We start from the raw sequence: 18,096 nt of genomic DNA on the forward strand, positions 1-18,096 counted from the left end.
GAATCATGCCAAAAATATACTTCATGCTCCATTATATACATATTCATCATCACACAATCATACTCAACCAACATGGATCACTCGGGAACATCAAACATCCGAATCACAACACTGTCTCACCCAGCATCTCGCTCAGGCTGAGGGGTCTCGCTCAGGCGAGACATGCTCGCTCAGGCGAGCCTCCCCCTCGCCTAGGCGAGAGCACAAAAGCAGGAGCATGAGCAACGCGGGATCTCGCTTAAGCGAGATCCCTCTCGCCTGGGCGAGTTGCCTGCTCGCTCAAAAGTTGAGCGAGTCGCCTGGGCGACTTTTCGTGCAGAGGCCCTAGGCTAGCTCCCTGTTTCATCTCGCCTAGGCGAGATTGACTCACTTGGGCGAGATTAACAGGTCTCGCCACTGTTCCCCACTATAACAGCCATGTATAACGAACCAACCAAGCATACAAAGCATTTAATCACACCAAAACGAAGGATTTATTCATGCAATCAGTAACTCACTCAAGAACAGCCAAGACAACACCAAAAGACTGAAACCCTAACTTCCTGTACCTGGAAATCATGTTAGCGGAACGCTCCAACATGCACACAGGAAACCAAACTGTCCTTAGGGTGGTCAGCAGCTGGAACGGACGGTAAAACAGAAGAAAGGAGGCGGGTTATTACTAAACCCTAACAATAACAGCAACATAGACCATGAAAACAGAAGCATGAGTCAAGGGACGACTTACGTGAGTAGGACTGAGTTTGAGCTTGAAGGAGGGGGACCTTAGGGTAAACCCTAGCAGAGCTTTTCGTGAGAGATAGTGAGGGATGGCGGCTGGTTTCTGAAAGAGTGAATGTGAGGTGGGATTAGGGCAACATAGCAGGGTTTATATACATTGGGCCAACCCTTAGGCCCACTTAGGGACAGGAAAAATGGGGCCTTACAATATACATTTTTTAAAACTATTTCTCATATTATATATACTTATAATTAAAATAATAATAATAAAATAAAAATAATGATAACATGTATCATGATATAATCAAAATAATGATATGTAGAATGATGGGGTTTTCGTTTTTCCTCCCTCTCACTCGCGAAGACTCTCCCCTCTGTTCTGCATATTTTCTCTGGTGAAGAAGAGAAACTCGTTTCCTGCTGCCTCGATCAAATCTCGTTTCTGCTGATTCCTACATTTCCATTTTTTATTTGGTAAGCATTATGCTCCCAAATCCCATGTTATCATTTAATAAACTCTGTGACTAAGCTAAGGTTTTGGCCGTGGAAGGTCTTCAAATGTTGGGTGATGTAACTGGTCGTTTTGAAGCGGCGAAAAAAGGGTATGTGTTGGCGAGCTAAGGGTGGACGACGCGAAGAAAGTGGGGTTGCGAGCTGTGAGGTGAATAATGTCACAAATCTGGTAAGCCATCTCCCAAAATCCCCTGGTATTGTGTTGATTAATTGGCTCATAGTTTGAAAATGGTAATTGTGTGTTACCGGTTGCCACTTAGCTCTGCTTTTGTAGAATGTTAAAGCAATATGTGGTGATTAGCAAGATTAAAATGTGAATTAAAAAGATGAATTTAAACTTACTCTACTTAACGGAGATGCTTATTAACACCTTAATCCAACAAAGTTGAAAGCAAAACTCCTAAATTAAAGACAACCGTAAACTCCAACTAAAATTTACAACATATAATTCCATAAACTTTTAGTTATAGTGTCATATTCAATTGTAACTGTCATGGCCATCTCCAAGATGCCCCAAATCCTCAGAACATATGTATTGTACTGTGTCCACAACATTGGTATCGACCTTAGCCATGGTCGGAGTGGTGGAACTTGAACACAAATTTTAGGGGACCAAATTATATTTGTTATATATAAATTATTTTTTTTAATTAAAAATTTTCAGTTTTTTAGATATTTTTTTTATTCAAAATAAACACTCATGACAATAGAATCCAAACAATATGACAATAAATATATATGAAAGAGTAACATAAAATTTATCATCAACAATAATATATTAAAAAAGAGTTACCTTATATGTATTACCAAATTGGAAAACGTGATCACTTTCTAAAGCATTTTCAAATTCTTTATATGTAATTTTAGGAACCTTAGAGAGTTGTTTTTTGTTTTCTCTAAGTTTTGGATTCTCATAAAGTTTCTCAATTTTAGATAAACGTGGATGCATTTTTTTCATCTTCATCACAACTCTTTCTCTTGAAAAAAGAGAATCAATTCTTGTACTCTTTGTCATAATTTTTCTAATATAAATTTGTCACCTCTCACCTATTTACAAAAAGATAAAATTATGAATATCCCAAATTAAATCTTCAAAGCAAGACTTAATATTTTAAGAAAACTAATAATTGATTAGCTTCCCTTACCTTATAGTAGAGTACTAATCTTGCTCTCAATTACACAACTTCAAAGTCTAAAATAACTTTAGCTACATAAATAAGAGTTTGATAAACAATTAGAGTATGATTTTATGATCTCTAAGAGATTGAGATATGCCTAGAGCATAGAAAAGTCTCATATAAGAAGAAAATATATTACTTCGAAAAAAAAAGGATAAAAAATGAACTTACTCAAAAGAAGAAATTGTTCGGCCCAAAATGTTCCTTAACTCCTCAATCTTGGTGTAGTACAATTTGATTTTGAAAATAATAAAGAATTGATGGTAAAAATTGAGATGGAAATAAGAAAAGAAAAAGAGATGGAGACATAAAAAAGATAGAAGCCAAATGAAAAATTATAAAAAAATATAATAGAGAGAAAAAATGTGATTTTTAAATTTTAAAAAAACTTTTTCAAACTAAATTAATATAAATAAAGTAATAATATATAAATATATTTTTTCAAAATATATAAAAAATAAAATAAAAATCATTAAAATTAATATAAATATAATAAAAATATATAAATATTATTTTTTTTAAATATGTAAAACTTAAAGTAAAAAAAAATCAATGTTCCGCCGGTGCATGGTTGACTCTGCAACCAATTTTGCAATCTTCTTTGCTGTATTCAAAGCAGTGTGAGGTCCTGTATTAGCAATTTCCAAGTAAGGGAAGCTAAATCCTTATGTATATTTCGTGAGATCTACTTGTTGTACGTTTATTTCATGATTAAATAGACTGTGTGTGAATATGAGTTGTTGGAATGCATATTTGAACTGTTTGGAACGTGATTGGGTGACTGCTGCACGAGAGAACAGTAGTGAGCGCTGGTTTTCTCGCCCAAGCGAGCATGTTTCGCCCAGGCAAGATTAATAGAGGCTCGCGCAGGCCATTTCACACGAGTTGTCGCTCAGGCGACTAACCACGTTTTGAGCGAGCGAGTGTCTCGCTTAAGCGAGACTTCCCTCGCTTGAAGGCCACTATTCTTGATGTCGAGCTCTCGCCTAGGCGAAAGTAGCTCACATGAGCGAGAGTCCCTCTCGCCTGAGCGAGGCCTTCCTGCCTGAGCGAGAAGCTGGGCGAGAATGCGGCCTATTTGGTTGTTTCTTTGTTATGAATTGTTGGCTCTATGTTTGTGTTGATCTTGCTCTTAAAGTATGAATTGGGTGATTATGTATGAATGAGATAATCTATAGTCTGTAATGGATGAGTTCAATATGATTTGGGCATGTTACATGTATGGTTGGTTTCATGGATTGAATATGATGAGTTGGGTATGGATTTGATATGAGATATGGAAAGATTCATGGATAAGAAAGGATGACTCTTGACATGGTATCGGCATGAGGTACAATTCTATATTCGTGGATTGGGAAGGATGAGTTCTTATTGATTCAACATGGAATATGGATGAGGAATGGTTAAAAAGGTTGGTATGAGATTTATATGTGTGATAAATATTACTTGATTGATTAAGTATGATTGGTATGTGGTCAGTACGTAAACCCATGAGCCTCTAGGTGAGACCTCATGGTCGTGCTTCAGTGGTCGGGACGTAATTCCATGACCCCTGTTAGTGGGAGTTCATGGTGGTGCCCCATCTATATAATTTGGTAAGGATTCAAGGTAAGGTTGAATCTTGACACTCTAAAGAGTCAGTTAGTCTCACTTAGAGCGGACTGACTCTTGTGGTGAGAGTAGCAGGAGGCCTGAAACTCAGTAGGGCTAACCTTGTGTGTGGGGATTGAAACATTGTAATAATTGTAACACTTAGCTTGGGGGTGAGCAGGGTAATCCACCACAAGTGTAAGCCTCCGCTAAATCTGACTAGATTATATGTATCTGGATGAGTCATCTCGAGTCTTAGTGTATTGTGTGAAAGGTCATAACATGTTTGGACGATGTATGTATAGTTGACTGTGAAAGAGTATATGATTGCATGATAACACTATTTTTCGGCTCTGGCTTACCCTTGCTTGTTTGATTGTTTTGTATGTTGTTCTTCTACTTTTGCGATGATCATCAATTTATTGATGGGAGCAGATGCGAGAGGTACTCGAGGTTAACAGGGAAGGGATGGTTCCGCTGAATAGTCTACCTGGGCTAGACTTCATGTTTCTTTGGGCTTTTCTTTAGGGCTATGGTCCATGTATTACTTTGCCCTTTAGTAATCTATTAACTATTGTTAAGTCCTTGGATTTCGTTTGTATCTGACATCGTAATGTGCTTGGTTTCTCCTAGCATCCTCTGGATATGGTCAGGAGTAGCGTTTATACTTCAGGACTTGTCACTAAATTTCTATCTGTGTGGCATTTCATTTAAATTAAAGTTATTATTTAAATGGGGTGTTACACCTAGCATCACGTGCCTTGGTTTCTCCTAGCATTCTTTGGATATTGTCAGGAGTAGCGTTTATACTCCAGGACTTGTCACTAAATTTCTATATGTGTGTATTTCATTTAAATTAAAGTTATTATTTAAATGAGGTATTACACATAGCATCACGTATCTTATTTGGCTGAATTAAATCTTGGGAGAAGTTTGTTGACGTTGTTTTGGCAATGTTTGTTTGGCTGTAGGTCAAACAAATTACACATCAATTCTCTACGGAGGTGTCTCGCTGGACGCCTGAAGCTGTGGTAGCACTGCAGGAGGTATGCAACTTATTCCATGTGCATTTGAGTTATCGCTAGAGTGCTAGAATGTTGCAAATTTTCAATTCATCTAATTAGAACGCAAAGGCTGTTTTCATAAAAAGAAAAATCCATGTTTAGTTAAATTGTTTTAACACAACTTCTTCCTGACCTTGTGTCAATTTGTTGCTAGGTGAACTCTTTTAAATTTTTATACTTAAAATAATGTGTTATTAGATTGTACTGCAGTCCTCAATTCAATTCAATTTGTTTTTTTTTTTTGTAAATTTATTTTATTTGTGTGCCTTTTGCATGGTTTTAAACATTGAAAATCTGTCCAATATTACTAAATCTGCTTAGAAACAAAAACCATTGATCTGTGAAAATTGAGGTTTTAGAAATTCAATGTATAACTATAAATCAAGATGCTCTAGTTAGTTGCAGTCTTAATGAAATGAGAATAATACTAAGTAACTTGTTAAGATGTGTTTCATCAGACTCCAAGTGATAAATATTTAATTAGAAATCTCTATTTTTAACGTCTTTTTTTTATATTATAATTTAAGGCATCAATTATGCAAGGTCCCTTTTCTTTTTCATAAATCCTTACGAATTCAAAAGGCGTAGCTGAAGTTTTTTTTTTTTTTTTTTTTTTTTCTTTCCTGGGTGTATGGAGGGAAAGGTCAGGGAGGCTCCACAGGGAGAGGGGGGAGTGGAAAAGGGTGTGGTGTCTCAGAACTCTTCCAACTAACTTGTCTCCAAGACTGTTCTTAACCAATATTTAAGAATCTGAACTTCAGGGGAGGGTGAATGGAAAAGGGGACAGTGTCTCAGGACTGTTCCAATGAACTTGTCTCCAAGGGTGTTCGTTAATTGAGATCAAAGTGATTTTTAACCCATTTTTAAGAATGTAAACTTTTTGTTGTTATCTCTGGGGTTGAGCAACATATGAACACGCTAGTTGCAATGTATGCTTCTTTAGACAGCAAGTAATGTTTTTGTTCTCTTATTATTGCATTCATGTAATCAATTCCGGAATACTTTTTCAACATTGCTATCACAATGGGAAGGAAAGGAGATATTATAAAATCAAAATATAGGTTATGGAATGAAAAGGGGTGGCCAACCCTATGCTTGGATTATTGTTATTCTTAATGAGGGAGGAGGGGGAAGGTAAGCGTAATTAGTGTAAATTTGCAATATTATTTGATGTAACTAAACGTACTAGGTTGTAAATTTCAATTTTATTTCAAACCAAATCTATTTCATCGACTCCCAAGTTCGAGGGAAACAAAAGGAAGAGTTTAAGCGTAAGTGGTTCTGTTAAGGAATTTTGTTTCCTGGACGATTTGGTTAACCTTTTAGTAACAATGTTATCGGAAAACGAATCCAATGTTTTCGAGTTCAAACCTTAAGGAGAACCTATTCCAACAAAGGTCCGAATTCACCGGATTTCCTCCTCTTCCATAAGATTTTTACTTCTAAGCAGGGAATACACTTGTACTTCTCCCCTCTCAAAGTTGCCTGACATCAAAACTCACTCTTGATCACCCATCCACACCTTTTAACGTGTCTCACCATTTGCTTGCTACGTTTACATCTCCGATGTGTTTTTGGATGCCTTGTATCGAGTCCTTGTCAATAGCGCTGCTGTGGTCGTGATTTGTTCACTTGTTAATAACATTAATTTAGAATCATTTATTCATTTTCTCCTGTTGTGTCATTTTTAACCAAATTTCTCATAAAACATGCAATTCTTTTGGAATTTATATAACCTTACTGCAGGCAGCTGAAGAATGTCTAGTTCACTTGTTTGAAGATGGAATGCTTTGTGCAATTCACGCTAGGCGTATTACTCTTAGTAAGTTGATATAATTTTTTAAATTCTTAACCAGATTTTTCGTGGATCATCTAATCATCCATGAATTTGGCTTTCATAGATTCTATACCTGCTTTTATTTGTGATAAATGTATTTGTTTCTTCTGTTACATATAAATTAATTGTTTTATTAATTTATTAGTTACAATTAAAAGGATATTCTACCGTATGACGGAGTAAATGCTAGAGGAAAAAAACTTCCCGGTGCTGTACTGGGTGGAAAGTTTTGCCTTTTTTTAAGAGAAAATACGCATTGTTTTAATTGACAAATACACTTATAGTTCTGATTCGCCATTACCTTTTAATTGGTGTATATCTTTATAAAGAATGCTGAATAAAGAAAGATATAAACATAGCGGAGAGTTTATTACCTCTGGTCATGTATAGGGTTGCAGAACCCTCCTTCCCATATCACCAAATGTTGCCTCTGTTCCTCATGTCTCATGTGGCTTTTCCTTTTTTACTCTGGTTGACCCATTTTACTTCCTTTAGAATTCTGGTTCCCATTATAATTTAAGCTTATAATAATAATAATAATAATAATAATTTTTTTTTAGTATTTCTTCCCATGTGAGTATGTTTGAGTTCTCTCTTTTTGTTATCTAAGTGACAAAGGATATTCAGTTGGCTCGGAGGTTTGGAGGAATAGGAAGGCCTTGGTGAATGCACAATGCCAGACGTAACACCACTATGAGTGCTTTTTGCGTGTAAACCTTGTTACCAAATTAGAGTGTTTATTTGGTATTATATATTAGGAAATATAATGTAACTCTTTTTATAGTTGAGACAACAATTATAGAACTCAAATTAAGAATCAACCATTATAGAATGGTTTCTACGACGACTTTAAATTGATGAGTGACGAAATGGTGTAAAATTGTACCAATGAAATATTTCAAGTAATTTCCATCCATAATGTTGATGAAAAAATAAAATCTAGGTTTAATTTATCGGATGATACCCACTTTGGTAAAGTTGTGTCAATCTGGTACTCGCTTTTAAAAAAGTGTTAATTGCATTCTAAGTTTTGAAAAAGTGCTTCAATTAGGTCCCTTTTAAACAGAATTGACTAATGCTGTTAACGGCGTGCCATGTGTCAATTTGCGGTTTTTTTTATTTTATTTTTTTAATTTCTTTTTACTTTTTTTTTTTTAATTTTTTAAATTTTTTGAAAAAATAAAATAAAAATGTCATGTGTTGTGTCAGGTGTCTGTGTGTGACACGTGACATTGTTAGTGCCATGTGGCATTGCAATGCCACGTGACATTAGTGTCACGTGTCAGTGTCATTGTGTTGATTTCGATTTAGTCCAATATATCTATTTTTGTTTCAATTTAGTACCTACTTATATATATTTGATTCAATTTTGTCTCAATTTTGTTTTAATAATTAAAATATTTTTGTAATCCATGTTTTATAAGATTAAAACTAATTAAGTATAAATATTTTTACAAAATTAAGTACTAATATTTATATTATTTCTCTTAATTTCAGATCAAATTTATTATTTGTATAAATGTTATACTACTATTTTTTTATTAAAAATGACTTTTCAACATATTACGTTATTAATTACTTTTTTTATTAAATACTCATGTTTTGTTAATTATTATTTTTTTCCCAAAATAGAACAATATTGTCTCTTACTAACTTTAAACCGAAATTTCTATTTGTATGAATGTTATACTATTTTTTTTTTATATTAAAAATGACTTAATAAAATGATTTTTACCACTAAATTTTAATATAAATATTAAATACTTAATTTTTGTAAAAATTTTATACTTAATTACTTTTAATTTTATAAAAAATGGATTTTAATTATTAACAAAAATTAGGTCAAAATTGAATCAGATACACATAAGTAGGTACTAAATTGAAACAAAAAGACATATTTGGGGACTAAATCAAAATCAACACAATGACATCTGATAGTGACACTGACACGTGGCATTGCAATGCCACGTGGCACACACAGGTACCTGACACGTGACATTTTTTTTTTCCAAAAATTAAAAAAAACTAAAAAAAGTTAAAAAAACCATGACTGACATATGGCACGTCGATAACAGTGTTAATCAACTCCGTCTGAAAGGGACATAATTGAAGCACTTTTTCAAAAGGTGTGATGCAATTGACATTTTTATAAAAGCGGGTACTAGATTGACACACCTCTACCAAAATGGGTACTATCCGAGTAATTAAACCTAAAATCTATGTGCATTCATACATTAGTTTAGGCCATTTTTATTCATTTTTGCATTATTGGAATGATTTCATCTTGCATTATCCTTGTTTCGGACCATACATTTAGGTTGGTGTATTGTTTGTGCAAACAGGTGTTTTGAGGTGTGCAATCATAGTTTGAAGGGAGTTAGTGTCAAAAGTGAAGAAAACAAATAAGTGAAATTCATAAGTGCCTCGTGGATTTTTTGGTGACCTGTGGTTTTGTTTTTAAAGATGTAGGATTCAAAACAAGTTCCACTGGTGCTTGGTGGATTTTTCCATGATATGTGGATTTGGCCTCAAATGTGAAGGAATCAAAATAACAAGTTCTACAAGTGCCTGGTGAATTTTTCTATGACCTATGGATTTGGCTTCAGATTATAGAGTGCAAAACAGCGAGTTTCCCAAGTGGCTTGTGGATTTTCCCACAACATGTTGATTTTTAGTCGAGAAATCTTAATATGATGTGGATTGACAAGGATTTAAAGAAAAAAGAAAATAAAAGAAAGATAAAAAAGGGGAAATGGTTAAGGGAGAGAAATAACCATCTCAACAAGTGGAGAAAATGTAGAAAAGATAAAAGGGGAGGATCGTTAACAAAAAAAAGTCTCTCCTCATCTTCATCATTTTCTCTTCTTTTGCCAATTTTTAGCTTTTACATTATACAAAACTAATTTTGTTTTTGTTGGAGAATTGATGTAAGACTCTGTATTATAGTTTCTATTTCTTGACAATTGATGTTCGTTACTATTATTTATTTGAGTGTTATGTTTATGATTTTTTTGTTTATTCTATGAGCAATTTCACAATTGGGAAATTGAAGATTATTTGTAATTATAAATTGAACAGGTAAGGTTATGTCACAATTGAGAAATTGGACATGTTTAATTAGTTTGCAATAGAGATGATTAATGTTTTTCATGACTCTATTAAATTTTTGTAATTGACCTAATAGGTTAGGGGTTTAAATTCAATGAATAGGTTTTACCTATCTAAAGGATTAGGGGTAAAATAACTCTGAGTAAACTCGGGTAGATAATTATATTTCTTGCATCAATTGAAAGGATAGAATTTTATAGAAAAGAGTATGAAATCAATCCTCTAACAATTCTTATATTGATTGAAATTTTTGTTATAATTCTATGCTTGCAATTCTATTGAATATCATTTGCTCAAAATCATGTAAATTAGGAGTTTAGTATTCAACGAGTCAATCCAGAGGATGATATTTTATTACTATGTTAACGATTGGTGCACTTGCCAAACGTTTATAAAGTTTTTGGCATCGTTGCCAATGACTAATTTTCCTATTGATATTAGTGATCTAGTTTGCTTAAGATTTGAGTTTTAATTTTCAGGTAGTCAAAACTATTTTGTTTTTAGTTTATTGTTATTTTTTTCTTGTTTTAATTATCTTGTTTGTTATTAATTTGTTTTCACGTGAATTTTTTTATTAGAATCTTGTGTCTCTAAGTTGTTTATACGAGGTATAGTTGTAGAAAAAATCTTGCTTTTTGATCCTAAAATTGATCATTTTGCTAGATGTAATAGGAGTAGCGCAAGAAAGAAGAAGCAAGAAAGAAAAGCAGAGCCATCAATTGATAAGAAAGAGCATATATCAATAAGGGCAGATCAAGACCCACTTGTGAGGAGGACTCTTCGCGATTATTCAATGCCAAATACTAATAATTACAAGGGAGCATTGTGAGACCTCCTGTTCAAGCCAACAATTTTGAAATCAAGCCTTCATTGTTGCAAGTCATCCAACATAATCAATTTGGAGGTGTAGTTTCAGAAGATCCCAATTCTCATTTGGAGAATTTTCTGGCCATTTGTGACACTTTGAAGATTAATTGAGTTTTAGATGATGGAAATCACTTGAGGGTTTTTCCTTTCTCATTACGGGATAAAGCTAAAAGCCGGCTTCAAACACAACCTCAAGGCATTATTTCTACATGAAAAGATATGGCTACAAAATTTGTAACCAAATACTTTCCTGCATCCAAGTCAATGAGAATGAGAAATGAAATCATTACTTTTGTGCAACAAGAAATTGAATCTCTGTATAAGGCTTGGGTAAGGTACAAGGAGTTATTGAGGAAATGCCCACATTATGCTTTACCAAATTGGTTATAAGTCCAGATATTCTACAATGGTCTTGCACCCTCTTTTAAAGCAATTATGGATGCAATAAGTGGATGATCGTTTAATTTGAAAACATCAAAGGAAGCTTTTGAGACTCTTGAGTTAATGGCAAATAATACCGTGAATATGCAATTTGACGGTCAAAATAGAAAAGGTGGAGCATTAGAGGTTAATATTTTGGATGCTATCATAGCTCAAAACAAGTTGTTAACATAATAAATGGCTGAGTTGACTCAGAAGTTGGGTAATATGTAAGCAAAAGCAGTTAATACAACGTCTCTAATGTGTGATTTTTGTGGAGGAATGCATCAAAATGGTGAATGTCAAGTCACTTATCGAGAGGCGCATGTGAATGTAGTGGGCCAACAACATAATTAGTTTGCAAACCATTTTAATAAAAATTAAAGGAGTTCACCAAACACACCTTGGAGTGGTTTGTATCAATCCAATCAACCAAAGCCTCCATATCAATATCAAGCACAATCTAGCAACCAAGGAAATAAGATATCTACTTTAGAAAGTGCTTTGGAGAAGCTAACTGTGCAAACCTCAACATTTATGGAGCAAACTTCTAATTTCATAAATGAGGCAAAGACTAATTTCAAGAACTAGGAAGCTTCAATCAGAAAGTTGGAGAATCAAATTGGTCAACTTTCACGACAAATCTCAGAGAGGTCTCCTAGAACATTCCCTAGTGACACCTCCAAACCCAAAGGAACAATGTAAGACAATTCAATTAAAGAATGGGAGGTTGGTAGAAATGAGAAAAGGAGTGATATGGGTAATGAGAAAAATGAACGAAGAGATGATATTGTGAAAGGGAGTGAAAAAATGAGCAAAAAAATTGTGAGTTGAAGAATGAAAGAGAGAAAGGTCAAAAGAGTGAAAAGGGTAAAATGAGAGAATATGTTCCTACTATTCCATTCCCTCAAAGGTTGAAGAAGAAAAAAAAAGAGAAGCAATTTGCAAAATTTCTTGATGTCTCTAAGAAGCTTTATATTAATATTCCATTTGCAGAGGATTTGGAGAAAATGCCTTGCTATGCTAAATTTATGAAAGACTTGTTGTCTAGAAAAAGGAAGCTTCAAGCAAATGAAACCATAATGCTTGCAAAGGTGATGAGATGTCTCTAGCCAAGGGACCTACAACAAGAGCAACGACTAGGACAATATAAGAGGAATGAGCCTCAAATGTAGATGCAAGGCCCAAGATGAACTTCACATGGTCCAAGGAAAATGTGAAGACCTAGTCTAAGACTTTTTATTTGTAAATATTAGAATAGGGTTTAATTTTGGGCCTTGTATTTTGGACTTAGTAGAATAAGGTTTTCTTTAGGTCATGTATTGGGCCTTTGAGGGTTTTTGGGCCTTGAAGATTAATTGGACCAAAGGAGAGTTGGGCTTGGATTTGGGCCACCAAAAAGGAGAGCGCATTTCTCAAGGATCTAGATCCTTCTTATGCAAAGCTTGGTCACCAAGCTTCTCCTAGGCGCCTCCATGCATGCTCCATGTGACTTGCTTAGGTGGCAAGTCACACTTCCCTCATGCTCTCTTTTTGGCTCCAAATACCACATTCTAGATCTTTTTCACCTCCATTTTTCTAGACCACTTAGCTCTCATTTTCTACCATAAATCGATAGCTTAGGACCTTTGTAAATTGATTCATGAGTATAGTAGAGAAACTCTGTTGAGATAACTCTTGACTCCTATCTTTTTGTTAATCAACTTAGGCTAGAGTTTCCCTTAGTGGTTTCCTCTAGCCTCCTTCCTTGAGTGTTCGCCTAACCTCACTTCAGAGCTTTTTTAAACACCATTTCCACACCACTTCTTCATTCATCTTCTAGCTTTCGTGCCTTCATCCTTCTTCATGGAAGTCTCATCAATTCTGAATGGTTTCCTCTTGGCTTCCTTTCTCTTGAAGATGGACTCATCAAAAGGAGTCTAGTGAAATAATTCAACAAAAATTACCTCTCAAATTGAAAGATCCAGAAAGCTTTCTCATTCCATGTGAGATTAGAAATATAATGGTGAGTAAGACATTGTGTGACCTTTGAGCAATCATCAATTTGATGCCTTTGTCCATTTTTAAAAAGGTTTCGTATTGGAAAAGTGAAGCCTACTATGATAACCCTCCAGTTAGGAGATCGTTTAGTGACTTATCCTCATGGAGTAGTGGAAGACATCTTAGTATAGGTTGATAAATGATGGAGCTCTAAGCACAGTTTTGGAGAGGAGAAGCTCCATGAGGCATTGGAAATGAGTGGAACAAGGTTAGAGGCCCTTGAGCTATGCTATGGATTATGGAAGTGAAGCTCTAGGAAGGAGACCTATCTTAGGGAAGGAGGCTAGAGGAGCTAAAGGAGAAGCTTAGTCTAGCTTTGACTCTTAAGGCAATTGTGTGGAGTGATCTCAACATCATTCAATTACCAAGCAAAGAGTAACCTCATACAAGTGGTGGAGGCTCTCATTTATAGTAGAGAGGTCGTCCAAGATGTAATGCAAATTAACATGGAAATGAAATGCAACTTTGCTTAGGCTACAAGAAGCCTTTCAGATCTATTTATGCAATGGATGCAAGGATCATGTGCCAGGTGTCTTTCACATGACGTCTCATGCCTTGGCACCGTGTGTAACATGTGCTTTGAGATCATTCTTGGCCAAACTTTCAATTGAGCTTGAATTCACCTAATTTATAAGCTAATCATCAATGTACTTTGGCCAATTATTTCTAGAAGTCAAGGTCTAACATGTGGCTCAAACTGAAAGACTATGCTAATGTTTTTACATGAAACCCATCATATTTTAATGTCCTCTTTAGCCCGTGGGAAAAGCATTTGAAGCCCTTGAGGATTATTGCCATCTTGATGTAAGCCCTCTTGAATCTTTCTCATCATACTTCTAGTTATTGGGCCTTTTATTGGGCTTGAGCCTTGAGGTGAATTTGAGTCGTGTAATGGGTTTAGAGTGGATCCATCAATAAATTTATCTTTCCAATAGATTTTGTGGTCCTTGACATAGAAGAAGATACTAAGGTCCCAATTATATTGGGAAAACCATTCTTAGCCATGCGAAGAGCATCGATAAATGTAAAACAAGGTAAGTTAATGTTAAGGGTAGCTGATGACAAAGTCACCTTCTCCATAAATGAAGTAGTGAAGCATAAGGTGGACAAGGAAAATTGTTTCTGGGCAGAAATCATTGAGTCTCTTGTGTTAAAGGAAATGGATAATCATGGGAGTAAGAGTCCATTGAAGTGAACTTTGTTGTCAGTAATAGGAGCAAAGGAGTTAATTGAAGAAGTGAGTGATGAAGAGGTGGTACAGTGTGCACATGAATTGGAAGTTCTCAAGACATTATTCAATTCTGCAAGAAGAATATAAAACCTAAACAGGAGTGAAGGTGGAGGATAAGAGACATCCAAGGATGCCAAGCCATAGTTAATCCATTGGATTCTCTTAATGCAAGAGTTTGACATGGAAATCTGAGATAAGCAAGGGAAGCAAAATTTGATAATTGATAACCTTTTAAGACTGAAGTTTGATGAGGATGACCAAGATGTTTAGCCTATTTCAGAGGTGTTTCCATGTGAGAAGTTGCTAGTCATTAATACTTTTCCATGTTGCAAACTTTGAGATATTAAAGCAGCAACCTCATCACTTCATAAGCAAAGATACTTTCAACGTTGGCAACAATGAGCTGCTTCCACTATTACTAATTTTTGTGAGTTCCATCCCTTCTATTCTTAGTTATTTTGTTTATGTTGGGGAGAACTTAAACATCTAAGCTTGGGAGGATCAATTGCATGTCATTTTGTTGTTGCATTTGCATAACATACACATCATCTTGACTCAAGTTTAATTTTATTCAATGATATTTTGTGAAGAACATTGGGATAATTGTTGAGAAACTTTACACACTATACAAGAAGTCTTGACACTTGACACTTAAGGAAGAAAATTTTTGAGTGATAGACTTAAATTTTTTTCTTCTGATTCTATGGTGACACTCATTACATTTGGTTACTAGAGAAATGTCTGCCAATTTCACAAAAAAATAACAAAAAAAGAAAAGAAGAGTTATATATATTTTTGTAAATAAAAAAAAAATATCAATAAGTGAAATTGGCACCCCTTTGAGACCATGGGTTACTGGGAAAGAGGCACTCTTTTGAGACTGAGTGTAGCTAGTGTAAAGCATTTGAGTGGAAAATCCATGCTTAGATGGCATGTAAGTGTCTTTTAGGATAGAAACCTAAGAAGAATCTTATATTAAGAGAAATTAAAGTTCAAAGATTATGTTCCTTAATGTCTTGTGCATCATTGAATCAATTGCACTTAGGGTCCTATCAAAGGTGGAAAGTATGCTTCTAGAATAACATTGGTTGAATTTGGATTTGAGACTAGATGGTAACTCATCATTTTGTTTGCATTATTATTATCTTCTTATTAAATATTCTTTGCTTGAGGACAAGCAAAAGTCTAAACTTGGGAGAATTTGATGAACATATAAAATGTATGTGCATTAGTTTAAGCTATTTTTATTCATTTTTGTATTATTGGAATGATTTCATCATGCATTATCTTCTTTTTCGGATCATACATTTGGGTTGGTGGAATTTTGTGTAAATAGTTGTTTTGAGGTGTGCAATCATAGTTTGGAGGGAGTTAGTGTCAAAAGTGAAGGAAGCAAATCAATGAGATGAATATAAGCATGGTGGATTTTTCCACGACCAATGGTTTTGGCTTCAAAGATTCAGGATTCAAAATAACAAGTTCCACAAGTGCTTGATGGATTTTTTCATGATTGATATAAATTTTCTTTTTGTTGGAGGATTGATATAAGACTCTGGATTATAGTTTCTATTTCTTATCAATTGATGTTCGTTAACGTTATTTTATCTCAGTGTCCTGTTTATGGTTTTATTTTTTATTCTATTAGCAATTTCACAATTGGGAAATTGGGGATTGTTTGCGATTATAAATTGAACATGTTAGCTTATGTCACATTTGGGAAATTGGGCATATCTAATTTTTTTTACCTATCTAAGGGATTAGGGGTAAAATTGCTCTAACTAAACTCGAGTGGATAATTACGTTTCTTGCATCAATTGAAAGGAATAGAATTCTACAGGAAAAAGTATGAAATCAATCCTCTGACAATTCTTATATTGATTGAAGTTTTTGTTATAATTCTATGCTTGCAATTCTATTGAATCTCATTTGCTATAAATTACGTAAATTAGGAATCTAGTATTCAACAAGTCAATCCCAGAGAACGATATTTTATTACTACGTTAATGATTGGTGAACTTGCCTAACATTTATCAACTATATAAGTTGTATACGAAGGCTAATGTCACTACTGTACACATTGAACTTTTCCTCCTAATTTGTGTGTTATACTTTCATTATTTTTTTTTCTAATTTCAACTTAATTTTAGATTTTAAATGAGTTACAATCCAGGAGTTATTATGGTAAGTTACATTCAAGGTAGTCAAATACAATATTTAAATTGTAAAATCGTACATCGTATTTACGAATCGTAACACAAAAGTATCATAAAATCGTCATACAAAATTGTAAAATTATATAAAGTTACGTTTTCTTAAATTTTTTGGTTGCATTGCCTCTTCACCTCCTTAGGTAAATGAGTTCAGTTTAAATTAAACCAAAACCCAACTAGAATTTAAAAAATTTTATTTTTACATGTAGTAATCACATCTCGTCCAATTATAAATTAATACAATTGTTGTTAAAATTCTTTTCTGAATTAAAAATTAATACAAAGTTGGATCATCATAACACCACCCAACTAAAAATTAATATAATTTTTTTTTCAGCCACTAATTTTGGATACATAAGTAGAGGTGGAGCATCATAGGAGCAAGGAGGGGCCTCGAACCCCCCTCCCCAAATATTTTTGATTTTTTTCAAAATTATATATCTATTTTAGAAATTGATGATAATTAAATTGTGTCTCTTTATTTCTTTTATAAAATACAACATTTAATTTTAATAAATAATAAAACATAAAATCTAATATAATAAAATAAAAAAATATTTAGGTTTAATTAGTTTTCTAGTATCTGTTTTCATCTAAAAATACCAAATTACGACTAAAAAATTGCGACTAAATTGAAACTAAAAAAATGGAAGACCAACTTACATTTTTGGAAACAATAACCAAAAGAGTAATTAAACCAAACATTTATTAAAATATTTTTTATTTTCTTCTGTCATTGCCTTTTTAATTTTTGACAAAATTGTACTCATTTCTCACTATCATATGTTTTTTTTAAGAAAAATGAAGTTAGACACATACTTATTATGTTTCCTCTGATTTCACCTTCGTTCCCTTCATTTCTCGAAGAAAAAAATGTAACTCTCTCTTGTCTTACTTGATGATGAAATATTAATTTAATAGTTATAAAATTATTTTTTATCTCATGAGCCTTTTGTATACTTATTTTTTATGATTATAGAAGAAAAAAAAATAATGTATTGTATTTTTTTATAACCGATTTTTAATTTTGACTTGATTATAATATAATTTTCTTCTAATATTTATGTCTCTCAATATTTTATTAGATTATATGATGAATTATTTTTTAATATATTTAAAAAAAGCATATTGATGAAGAATAGAATAATGAATTCATTTTGTAGAAGTGGTAAAAGGGAAGCTACACGTGAAGATGAAAGCAAGTTAAATTATACTTCTCCATACTTTCTTTTAAGGTATTTAAATCATTATACTAATAATTCAATCTAACGATCCAATTGTTTTATAGAAGAGTCATTTTTTAAAGTGTTATACTAAT

At 33.6% G+C, this 18,096-nt stretch overlaps 1 protein-coding gene and 1 non-coding gene across 2 annotated transcripts; one reads left to right on the forward strand and one right to left on the reverse strand.

Annotated features, from left to right (window-relative positions):
• The first annotated feature begins 1,031 nt into the window (after nucleotides 1-1,031).
• LOC114185234 (histone H3-like centromeric protein CENH3) lies at nucleotides 1,032-7,845 on the forward strand. The gene is made up of 5 exons (XM_085670507.1): nucleotides 1,032-1,194; nucleotides 1,271-1,402; nucleotides 4,973-5,047; nucleotides 6,812-6,887; nucleotides 7,513-7,845. The coding sequence occupies exons 2-5, from the start codon at nucleotides 1,325-1,327 to the stop codon at nucleotides 7,566-7,568; spliced, it is 285 nt and encodes a 94-aa protein (XP_085526633.1). The 5' UTR covers nucleotides 1,032-1,194; nucleotides 1,271-1,324; the 3' UTR covers nucleotides 7,569-7,845.
• A 3,299-nt stretch (nucleotides 7,846-11,144) lies between these two features.
• On the reverse strand, nucleotides 11,145-11,251 carry LOC114165575 (small nucleolar RNA R71). Its single transcript, XR_003599734.1, has one exon. It is a non-coding gene; the product is annotated as a small nucleolar RNA R71 (small nucleolar RNA).
• Between the last annotated feature and the right edge of the window lie 6,845 nt (nucleotides 11,252-18,096).

This window comes from Vigna unguiculata, chromosome 1 (genome assembly GCF_037176805.1).
Source record: "Vigna unguiculata cultivar grain cowpea cultivar isolate G323 ecotype 2 chromosome 1, ASM3717680v1, whole genome shotgun sequence".
NCBI classification, from domain to species: Eukaryota; Viridiplantae; Streptophyta; class Magnoliopsida; order Fabales; family Fabaceae; genus Vigna; species Vigna unguiculata.